General features: G+C 44.4%; 1 protein-coding gene across 1 annotated transcript in view; it reads left to right on the top strand.

Moving 5' to 3' along the window:
- The window catches only part of dhx33 (DEAH (Asp-Glu-Ala-His) box polypeptide 33), a 98,631-nt gene that overhangs the window by 30,219 nt on the left and 56,308 nt on the right, over positions 1 to 12,104 (top strand). Inside the window, exon 4 of the mRNA XM_043718879.2 lies at positions 4,933 to 5,103. Within this exon, the coding sequence (XP_043574814.2) occupies positions 4,933 to 5,103 (171 nt within the window). The remainder of the gene's footprint in view (positions 1 to 4,932; positions 5,104 to 12,104) is intronic.

The following is a 12,104-nucleotide window of genomic DNA, read 5'->3' as shown; positions in this document are numbered from 1 at the left end:
TCACCCACTAACAAGCCCACCACTTGTCCCGGTTCATTACCGAGTACCAAATCCAATATGGCCTCCCCTCTGGTTGGACAATCTACATACTGCGTTAGAAAAGCTTCCTGGACACACTGCACAAACACCGCCCCATCCAATCTACTTGATCTAAAGAGCTTCCAATCAATATTTGGGAAGTTGAAGTCGCCCATGACTACGACCCTGTGGCTTCTGCACCTTTCCAAAATCTGTTTCCCAATCTGTTTCTCCACATCTCTGCTGCTATTGGGGGGCCTATAGTAAACACCCAACAAGGTGACTGCACCTTTCCTATTTCTGACTTCAGCCCATACTACCTCCAGAGGCAGATCCCCTTCAAACTTCCTTTCTGCAGCCGTTATACCATTTCTAATTAGCAACTCCCCTCCTTTTTTCCCACCCTCCCTAATCTTACTGAAACACCTGTAACCAGGAACCTCCAACAGCCATTCCTGTCCCACATCTATCCATGTTTCCGTGATGGCCACAACATCGTAGTCCCAGGTACCGATCCACGCCTTAAGTTCACCCACCTTATTTCTGATACTCCTTGCGTTGAAGTATACGCACTTGAGCCCATCTCTGTGTCCGCAAGTAGTCCCTGTCAGTGCTACCTTCTCCACAGCCTCCCTACAGTCTTGGGCATCCTGACAAACAGCTAACCTACTTGCTGGACTACAAGTCCGGATCCCATCCCCCTGCCAAATTAGTTTAAACCCCCCCGAAGAGTGCTAGCAAACCTACCCCCCAGGATATTGGTGCCCTTCTGGTTCAGGTGCAACCCGTCTTGTTTGTACAGGTCCCACCTTCCCCAGAATGCAGTCCAATTGTCCAAATATCTGAAGCCCTCCCTCCTACACCAGCCTTGCAGCCACGTGTTCAACTGCACTCTCTCCCTATTCTTTGCCTCACTGTCACGTGGCACCGGCAACAACCCAGAGATGACGACTCTGTCTGTCCTAGCTTTTAGCTTCCAGCCTAACTCCCTGAGCTCTTGAATGACCTCCCCACCCCTCTTCCTACCTATGTCGTTGGTGCCAATGTGCACCACGACTTCTGGCTGCACACCCTCCCCCTTAAGGATTCTGAAGACACGGTCTGAGACGTCTCGGACCCTAGCACCCGGGAGGCAACAAACCATCCGTGAGTCTCGCCCATGTCCACAGAACCGCCTGTCCGTCCCTCTAACTAGAGAGTCCCCTATAACTAGCGCTCTCCTCCTCTCCCCCTTTCCCTTCTGAGTCTTAGAGCCACAGACCCCTTCACTGCAGCTTACACCTGCAACGCTGTCCCCCCCAACAGTTTCCAAAGCTGTATATTTATTTTTTAGGGGAACGACCAGAGGGGAACCCTGCACTGCCTGCTTCTTCCCCTTCCCACCTCTAACTGTTACCCAGCTACCTCTGTTCTCCGGCGTAACTATGTCCCTGTAGCTTCTATCAATCACCCTCTCAGCCTCTCGAATAATCCTCAGTTCATCCAACTCCAGTTCCAGTTCCCTAACTCGTTCGGTGAGGATCAGGATCTGACTGCATTTCCTGCAGGTGAAGTCGGCAGGAGTATCGGTGGTCACCCCTACCTCAAACATCCTGCAGGAGGAACATTTCACCGCCTGCGCTGCCATGGCTGTACACTTTCTCCAAAAACAAGAACACTGAGTCAATAACACTGAGTCACTTACCTGTGGACTTTAAAGTTAGGTTAGAGGAGGAGGGTGGGAGGGAGGCCCTACGGAAGTAGGACCTGGGGTCTAGAACACACCCACTCAAATACTAATCACTTACCTTCCCGCCCAGCTATGCGCTCCAACCTCACTTCCGCTGCTCCCACTCAAATGACCGTTGGTGATTAAAAGGTGAGTATTTATACTCACAGTTCTCCTTCCCGGCTGCCCCTCTGTTTGCCGTCACTTCCTCTGCTGCTCCCGCTCTTTTTGTGAAGAGAGAATAAAAAACACCGCTGCCCGCTACAGGTAAGTAATTTTGAAACAAACTGTTTTACCTTAGCTGTAGTCTCCCGGGTTCGCCTTTACTCGGCCGCTGCTCCCACTCAAATCAAAGTGCTCCAGCAAAGCTCGGTGCAAGTTGGAAGAACAACACCTTATTTTCCAATTGGGAACCCTGCAGCCTTCTGGACTCCATACTGAGTTCAATAACTTTAGAACTTGAGCTCTCCCATGACATTACCCCAACCCCTACACATCAGGCCTTGTTATCACATCGTCTCATACCACACACAACCCATTGTTAGCCACTAACAGTCCCTGTTAATAGCTGTTCACCCTCTTAGCCAGATCATTATCCACTCTAACTGTTTTTTCTCTCCCTTTGGGCTCTATCCCCACCTATCATTTACTCATTACCTCCACCACCAGCCCCACCCTATCTTCTGTATGTAAACTGACATTTCCTTAGCTACCACCAGTTCTGAGGAAGGTCCCTGAACCCGAAATGTTAACTCTGATTTCTTTCCATAGATGCTGCCAGAACTGCTGAGCTTTTCCATCAATTTCAATTTTTTTCTTTGTATCCACTTTGTACTGCCCATTTTCTTTTCCCTGTGGGCTTTAACATTATTAAGCTTGTTGTAATGATACTTTATCCAATACCTTCTGAAAGTTCATGTATACACATCAAGTGCTCTGCTTTAATCACTCTCATGTCATCAGAAAGCTGTCAATTCATTTTGTCAAGCATAATTTCTCCTGCACCCACCTCTACAGCAAGTATTGCTATTGCACTAAGATGGAGATCATCTGTTCTGGTGTCTCTTTTGTACCCTTGCTTTCACTTGCTGAACAAGCCAAAACTTTCCTCAGTTGCAGTTCCAGACTCCTTTCTTTCTCCACTTTCACGTTCAAACTGGTAATTCATCCTTCCTCAAACAAATCCTAATTTTGCCTCTGTTGTTAAGAATTCCTGCTTATCTCCAATGTCCTTGCCCTCAGATTTGTCTCTTTCCTAATCCATAACCAGTTTTCATTCAAATCCACAGTGAAATTTCTCTCATCAGGTTTCTGCTCCTCTGCAGCACTACAACCTTTGTACTATCTTTTTTAACATCTCTGCATCATTCCTCCTCAGCTTGACCTTTCTCTTCACTTTATCACTATCACCATACCCTCCCAATTTTTTGCCTCCACTTGTTAAACCGTTTGTTTACTTCAGTGGTTCTGTGACCCATTGGGGTTCTGTGTTATAAACTGAAGCCCTCCTATTTTGAGAGTTGTGCCAAATGTTAAAGTTCTTTTTAAAGCACGCAAAATATCCCAATTTCCCTGACTTTCACACCAAGATTGATAAAAAGCACAGACTATATTTTATATGAGCAAGGATTATTGTTTATTTCAAGTAGTTAGACTATAACAACAGGGAAACAAATATTAACCATTGGCATATAAACTACAAATGGAAATGTGATCTCTTTATAAATACTTTGTCACACATACACACTAAAAAGATAGGGCAAATAGATTATTGGCAGAGTAGAAAAACTGCAATGTTAGTTCAATGGTCTTTGCTTCCCAGTCGAATGTTGAGAAGATCCTTTTTTATCAAGACAAGCGTGAGTTGTTTGGATGCCTCTCTGGATGCTTCCACTGTTTGTAAGAAGTACATTGTGGCTGTTTTGGCTTGAAAAATATTTTCAGCAATTCGGAAGTCAGAGCTCTGCTTGAAAGGTAACTGATTTTTTTCAGTTTTAAACTGAGTTTTTGAGCGTAGAGAAAAGGCTGTACATCCAGGCTGTAAAAAGCACTTCTTTTTCATCTCTATCTTTGTCCCTCTCTCTCTGATTTTTCTCCCCCTCTCTCGCTGTTTGTCTCTAAGCCCCCTTCCACCTCTCTGTCCCTAATCCCCCCTATCTCTAAGCCACCCTGCCTTTCTGTCTCTACCCCCTCTGTCTCTCCTTATCTACTTCTACTTCCCACCCCCCAACCTCCCCCACCTCCCCACCGTCTCTGCAACTTGTTCATAGCTCCAAGCTGCCGTGCCACTGATAACCAATGTTGACGAGATTTCGGTTCTTTGTAAGTGTCACTAATCCACAGACCAAAGATGTTTTATTCTTAACAAGAGCTGCATCAGTATATACCCTCGGCTCCATTGATATCTGCTTGTTCAAGCTGTTGTTTCCAGTGCCTACCATGGGTATCTGGCTGTCTACTTTCAAAAATGCAATGCTCTTTCAAACACTGAAGTGAGAAAGAATGGTTTTAAAAAAACAGTTTGTGGTTTTCTTCAAATGCCATTGTGGGACTACCGTTCTTGTCAACTGTGTTGTATGCTGAACGTCTCGAGCAATTGCTCAACTTCCCATTCTGATATCCAAATATCTCGGAATTTGGATCCCTTTCTTGTCCTAATCTTTTTCCTGCCAGTTGGTGGCAACATATACACTAACAAATTAACTACCATATAACATGCCCATGACATCCAACTGTCAATCTTCTGTGCTACAGGATTGCTTTTTAAAAATATTTTTGGTGTTCGATAAGTGTTTATTTTCTCAGTGAATTGTACAAAATTACATGCACTCCACTGCACAAAAACAAGATCTAATTGGTTCGTGGCAAATAATTATTGTCATTGATCAGTTAGTGCTTATCCCTTGTTTTCACCTCTTCCCCAAGTGAAAAAAGCTTCTCCAACGAAATCCATCAAACCTCTTCATAATTGTTGCTATGTTCAATGCAGCTTGAATAACCATGCAGTGTGATGGAAGTGCTGCAAACCCATGCTGAAGCTTGTTCCATGATTTCATTTTCTCTCATTTGGATTGAGTTATGCTGGTTTTTTTTTGTTTTATATCTTATTCATGACCTTTTCATTTTAGTTCCTCCTTTGTCAAGGTAAAGGTTTCTTAGCAGGCAAAACAGTTTGAATGATTAATTCCTTCTTTTCTCCTTGAAAGGTACTTGTCATGTCTGCCACAATGGATGTTGATCTCTTCTCTCAGTACTTTGACAGAGCACCTGTTTTGTATCTGGAGGGGAGGCAGCATTCCATTCAGGTCTTCTACACAAAGGAATCCCAGAGTGACTATCTCCATGCTTCTTTAGTATCAATCTTTCAGATCCACCAGGTGAGTACCTTAGTGCCCAAATGGTTGATTTTCGTCTGAATTTTGAGTTTTCATTTGTGTATGATATTATTTATTATTATCTGCCATGTCCACCGCCTTTCCTTTAGCGATACATTCTATCATCTTGGGAGCCAATTAAATACTTTATTTTGAAATGTGGTTTTAGTATTGTCATCTTGTAGAACTCAGTTATTCTTTTCAAGTGCTGGTTTAAACTAACAAATCCAAGCCAGCTGTTCTTAATTAACCCCCATTGTTCTGGGAGACCTGTGAATCTGTGTGGCCAGAAGCTTATTCACGATCAGTGTTTTGACCAATTAGTCTGTCGTTCCCTGTTTTATTGTTTTATTTCCTTTTTTTTGCATTCACGGCATTATGTTGTCAACCCTGGCCAATCCTCTGACATCACTACCAAATCAACATTAACATTTGGAAGATTATAGTCCAAGCCTTTGCTCTTTTTTTGAATGCACTTCATTGTAAATGTTGGAGCCCAAACATTTTCCACTTTGTGTTCCACCAGTTATTTTAATTTTCCTTCCTTTATCCATGTTTCTTTTTCGTAAACTGCTTTACCATCTCCTGTTGGTCTTCATTTTCAGCATTACAGTCTGTAAATAACATCACAACTCTGTTGTGACACAAAAGTCTACTACTGGATTATGGAAAATCTTTACTCAGCGAGTCGTGAGTTCATGGAATGCCCTGCCAGTAGCAGTGGTGGACTCTCCCTCTTTATGGGCATTTAAATGGGCATTGGATAGGCATATGGAGGATAGTGGGCTAGTGTAGGTTAGGTGGGCTTGGATCGGCGCAACATCGAGGGCCAAAGGGCCTGTACTGCGCTGTATTTTTCTATGTTCTATGTAAATACGTAATTAATTAAAAAACGTTAAGAATAGTAGAATAGGTGATGTGTCGCAGCTGAAATCTGCGGGAGCTCCTAGAGGACAGTGTGATTCAGGACAAATAAATCTAAGCAAGGTATATAAAGCTCCTGAAGAAGGGCTTATGCCCAAAACGTCGATTCTCCTGTTCCCTGGATTGTGCCTGACCTGCTGCGCTTTTCCAGCAACACATTTTCAGCTCTGATCTCCAGCATCTGCAGACCTCACTTTCTCCTATATAAAGCTCGAGCAACTTCACCTTAGAATTTGAGCTGGATGCTGAATTACAATCACTGCAACCAATAAGAATCCCTACAGTGTGGAAGCAGGCCATTTGATCCATCAATACTCACCCAGAGCATCCCACCCACGCCTACTCAATCCTTGTAACCCTGCATCTCCCATGGCTAATCCACCTAACCTACAAATCCCTGGACACTATAAGCAATTTAGAATGGACAAACCACCTAAACTGCACATCTTTGGACTGAGAGGAAACGAGAGCACACAGACATGGGGAGAATGTGCAAACTCCACACAGACAATCGCCCAAGGGTAGAATTGAACTTAGGTCCTCGCTGTGAGGCATATAAGGGAAGAAGGGATAGATTGTCCTAGAATGTGGTCACATTCATAAAGTAGGGTATTCTGATGTGGTTAGTGTTAAGGGTAACGAAGAGTATAGCAGGAAGGGAGACTCAGGGTAAGAGTGCTGGAGCCTCAGTTTTTTGCAATTATCCAACAGGTTTGAGGTTATTTCTGTTTGTTTAGATGAGATTGATGGCTGCAGGATTGACGACCTAACTGACTGTGACACTTTGGAACAGGAAGCTATGTAAACAAAGAAGAAAAGCAAAAGAAACATTTACTCCTTTGTGCCAGGATTGACATTCGTTCAAGGTTGGACAGGAACTTGGGAGTAGGAGGTGGAAGATCATATTGGTACCAAAGACTGAGGAAAGGAAATGACTAGCAAAGAAACACCAAATTGAAGAACAGGGCATCTAGGGTAATAATCTCTGGATTATTATATGTTATGATCCTAGCTGATGGTACTGCTTGACAAGTCAGATTGCAGAACAAAATCTTGATTGATAAGTTTTTTTTGTTTTAGTTAATTTGGTGACCATTAACTGAAATGTAATTACATGAGGCTGAAGAGTTTCTTTAACAGCAGCAGAAATCTACTGTGCACAAATACAAAAACAATAAAAAGCTATCTAAATATAGATTTGAATTTAAAAGATCCTAAAACACACACATGTATTCTTCCGTTTCCTGACTATTATATAAACTGAAATTCAGAGATGTTATATCTTTATAGAGTCACAGAGATGTACAGTACAGAATCAGGCCCTTCAGTCCAACTCATCCTTGCCAACCAGATAATCTAAATTAATCCAGTCCCATTTACCCATCCAGATGCCTTTTTAAAATGTTGTAATTGTACCAGCCTCCACGACTTCCTCGAACAGGTCACTCCATACATGCATCACTCTTTTCCGTGAAAAAGTTGCTCCTTAAGTCTCTTTTAAATCTTGCCCTCCTCACCCTAAACTTATGCCTTCTTGTTCTGGATTCCCCTAACCCAGTGAAAATACCATGTCTATCCATGCCCCTCATGTTTTTATCAACCTGCATAACGTCACCCCTTCAGCCTCCGACGCTCCAGGAAAGACAGCCCCAGCCTGTTCAGCCTCTCCCTATAGCTCAAACCCTCCAACCCTGGCAACATCCTTGTAAATCTTTCCTAAACCCTTTCAAGTTTCACAACATTCTTCTGATAGCAGGCAGACCAGAATTGCACATAGCATTCCAAAAGCAGTCTAACCAATATCCTGTACAGCCGCAACATGACCTCCCAACCCCTATACTCCATGTTCTGACCAATAAAGGAAAGCATACTAAACACAAATTATAAAAAAAAAATTGATTCCACTGATATATCCCAGTTCTTTGCACTGAATTGAGAAGTTTACACGAATACTTACAAAACTGAGAGCTAGACTTTCTTGGCTTTTACTAAGAACATAGAACAATACAGCACAGAACAGGCCCTTCGGCCCACGATGTTGTGCCGAACATTTGTCCTAGCTTAAGCACCTATCCAATTGCCGCTTAAAGGTCAACAATGATTCTGACTCTGCCACTCCCACAGGCAGCGCATTCCATGCCCCCACCACACACTGTGTAAAGAACCTACCCCTGACATCTCCCCTATACCTTCCACCCTTCACCTTAAATTCATGTCCCCTTGTAACACTCTGTTGTACCCGGGGAAAAAGTCTCTGACTGTCTACTCTATCTATTCCCCTGATCATCTTATAAACCTCTTTCAAGTCACCCCTCATCCTTCACCGTTCCAATGAGAAAAGGCCTAGTACTCTCAAGCTATCCTCGTACGACCTATTCTCCATTCCAGGCAACATCCTGGTAAATCTTCTCTGCACCCTCTCCAAAGCTTCCACATCTTTCCTAAAATGAGGCGACCAGAATTGCACACAGTACTCCAAATGTGGCCTTACCAAAGTCTTGTACAGCTGCAACATCACCTCACGACTCTTGAATTCGATCCCTCTGCTAATGAATGCTAATACACCATAGGCCTTCTTACAAGCTCTATCCACCTGAGTGGCAACTTTCAAAGAGCTATGAACATAGACCCCAAGATCCCCCTGCTCCTCCACCTTACTAAGAACCCTACCGTTAACCCTGTATTCCGCATTCTTATTTGTCTTTCCAAAATGGACAACCTCACACTTGACAGGGTTGAACTCCATTTGCCACTCCTCAGCCCAGCTCTGCATCATATCTAAGTCCCTTTGCCAACAGCCAAGTGAGGGAACTGTTGTTTACTAAAGAAGTTGAATTTCTTGTCAAGAGGAAGAAGGAGGCTTATGTTAGAATGAGACACAAAGGCTCAGTTAGGGTGCTTGAGAGCCATGAAAGAGCGAACAAGAGCTAGGAAGGGACAAGAAATTGTTGGCAGATAGGATCAAAAGGAATACCTATAGAAAGCTTTAGGGTTTCAATAGGAACAAAAGAACAACTAGAGAAAGATAATGGCCAAGGAGAAAGTGAGGTCTGGAGATCAAAGCTGAAACTTTATTGCTGGAACAGCACAGCAGGTCAGGCAGCATCTAGGGAACAGAAGATTCGACGTTTCGGGCACATGCCCTTCTTCAGGAATGAGCAGAGAGTGTTCAGCAGGAGAAGATAAAAGGTAGGGAGGAGGGACTTGGAGGAGGGGCGTTGGAAATGTGATAGGTGGAAAGAGGTCAAGGTGAGGGTGATAGGTCGGAGTAGGGTGGAGGCGGAGAGGTCAAGAAGAAGACTGCAGGTCAGGAAGGCGGTGCCGGGCTGGAGGGATTCGGCTGAGACAAGGTGGGGGGAGGGGGGATGAAGAAACTGGTGAAGTCCAAGTTCATCCCCTGTGGTTGGAGGGTTCCCAGTCGGAAGATAAGACGCTCCTCCTTCGACCGTCGCGTTGTTGTGGTTTGGCAGTGGATGAGTCCAATGACCTGCATATCCTCGGTGGAGTGGGAGGGGGAGTTGAAATGCTGTGCTACAGGGTGATTGGGTTGGTTCGTCCGGGTGGCCCAGAGGTGCTCTCTGAATCGCTCCGCAAGTATGCGGCCTGTCTCCCCAATATAGAGGAGGCCACACCGGCTGCAGCGGATGCAGTAGATAATGTGGGTGGAGGTGCAGGTGAATCTGTGGCGGATATGGAAGTTTCCTTTGGGGCCTTGGAGAGAAGTGAGGGGGGAGGTGTGGGCGCAAGTGTTGCACCTCCTGCGGTTGCAAGGGAAGGTGCCGGGAGTGGAGGTTGGGTTAATGGCCAATCAAGGATAGTAGTAGGGGAATCCAAGATGGCAGTGATCCAGGAAGATTGCATTGCAGAGCTCCACATCTCAGCAAAAGTGGGACCAACTTTCAACCCACTCAATCAAGACCATCATGATATCCTAGGACTCCAGAAAGATCTTGGTGTCCTAAGAAACTTTTAAAAGTTACCTGCGTTTCCAGCTGTCTTGAGATGCTGAGAAAGGGAGGAGGAGCATCCGAGGGTCGGTCTGCAGGATCCTTGGATTTGATTACTTTCCAGGCCCTGGAGAACGAGCTCGCAAAATCTCACGAGATATTGGGAAAACAAGTGGAATAGAAGCTAGCTCCAATCTTTATTATGCTGCAGAAGCATGAGCAGCAGCTGGAAGACCTGAAAAAAAAAAAGGACAGATGAAGTTAAGCACAGGGTCAGTGCTGGAATCTGATGTCAGTTCATCCAAGGATGGGATCCAAGTCCTGGAGATGCAGGTCTGTAATTTGCGTGACCAAGTGGATGATCTGGAGAACAGGGGTAGGAGGAAAAAAAAACATTCAGATCATTGGTCTGCCTGAGGGTAAGGAAGGAGAGCGGCCTGGCTGCTGAAATTTCTTAACTTGGAGGTTGGCATGAGAGGATCAAAGATCGACAGAGCTCACCAGATCATGGTGTGGAGATTGGGTCTGTGTCAACGCCAACATCCTCGTCCTCTTCTGGTGCGATTCCACATCTATAGAGGTAAGGAGAGAATCATGGAAGCTTCTAGAATCCATGGGAAGGATCCAAAGGCCCTAATTTACGAGGGCTCGAAGATCATGTTCTCCCAGGACTTCTCAGTGCAGTGATCCAGAAAAGAAAATCTCATGATTGTGTCAAGAGAAGACTGAGGGAGCTTGGGATTCAGTTCTGAGGTAGCCGGCGGTGTTTCAGTTTATCTTAGATGGATCCATATGACTGACACGTCAGAGAGGGCAAGAGGACAACAGCCCTCCTCACTATCCACAACTCCACCAATCTTCGTATCGTCTGCAAATTTACTGACCCACCCTTCGACTCCCTCTTCCAAGTCATTAATAAACATTACAAACAGCAGAGGACCCAGAACTGATCCCTGCGGGACTTCACTTGTAACTGGGCTCCAGGCTGAATATTTACCATCTACCACCACTCTCTGACTTCGACCAGTTAGCCAGTTCTCTAACCAACTGGCCAAATTCCCCATTATCCTATGCCTCCTGACTTTCCGCATAAGCCTACCGTGGGGAACCTTATCAAATGCCTTACTAAAATCCATGTACACTACATCCACTGCTCTACCCTCATCCACATGCTTGGTCACCTCCTCAAAGAATCCAATAAGAATTGTAAGGCAAGACTTACCCCTCACAAATCCGTGCTGGCTGTCCCTAATCAAGCAGTGTCTTTCCAGATACTCATAAATCCTATCCCTCAGTACCCTTTCCATTACTTTGCCTACCACCGAAGTAAGACTAACTGGCCTGTAATTCCCGGGTTTATCCCTATTCCCTTGTTTGAACAGGGGCACGACATTCGCCACTCTCCAGTAACCTGGTACCACCCCCGTTGACAGTGAAGACGAAAAGGTCATTGCCAACGGCTCTGCAATTTCCTCTCTTGCTTCCCATATAATCCTAGGATATATCCCGTCAGGCCCGGGGGACTTGTCTATCCTCAAGTTTTTCAAAATGCCCAACACATCTTCCTTCCTAACAAGTATTTCCTCAAGCTTACCAGTCTGCTTCATACTCTCCTCTTCAACAATACTAACTTGCAGGTAAGTTAAAAACAAAACCGAAGGCTCTGTATCTGTATGCACAGCATTCAATACAAGTAAGCATATTGCATATTGAAATATTGGCAGCATAAAGACTGGATCCTGAAGATTTAGGGATATCATATATTTGAGAAGAATAGGAAACAGGATCAAGGTTTTGCGGTAGTACTGTTAAACCAATATTGAATTTGTGCAGTCCTTGGTTCAGGACATCAGGTTGTAGAATTTGTTTGGGCAAAGGTGAGGAATAGTAGAGGAATAAAATCACTAATAAGTGGCAACAAACCACCACCCCCCACCAAATAGTAGCAGAAAGTATACAAAATTGCCATTTTTTAAATGAAAGTACACAATCATCATGAAATGACTCCTGAGCTGGGAATATCAGACCAACAATGGATAACAAGTCCAGAAAATGTTTTCAAGAGTTGTTTTTTAGAACGCATTCTGGAACCAACTGGAGGGCAGGTTATATTAGACTTTATATTGCCTAAAG

This window comes from Chiloscyllium plagiosum, unplaced genomic scaffold (assembly GCF_037043375.1).
Source record: "Chiloscyllium plagiosum isolate Xiang-an unplaced genomic scaffold, Cpla_swu_hap1 HiC_scaffold_31, whole genome shotgun sequence".
NCBI lineage: Eukaryota > Metazoa > Chordata > Chondrichthyes > Orectolobiformes > Hemiscylliidae > Chiloscyllium > Chiloscyllium plagiosum.
Note: the sequence above shows the minus strand (reverse complement) of the source record. Positions and strands in the feature narration are given on the sequence as shown.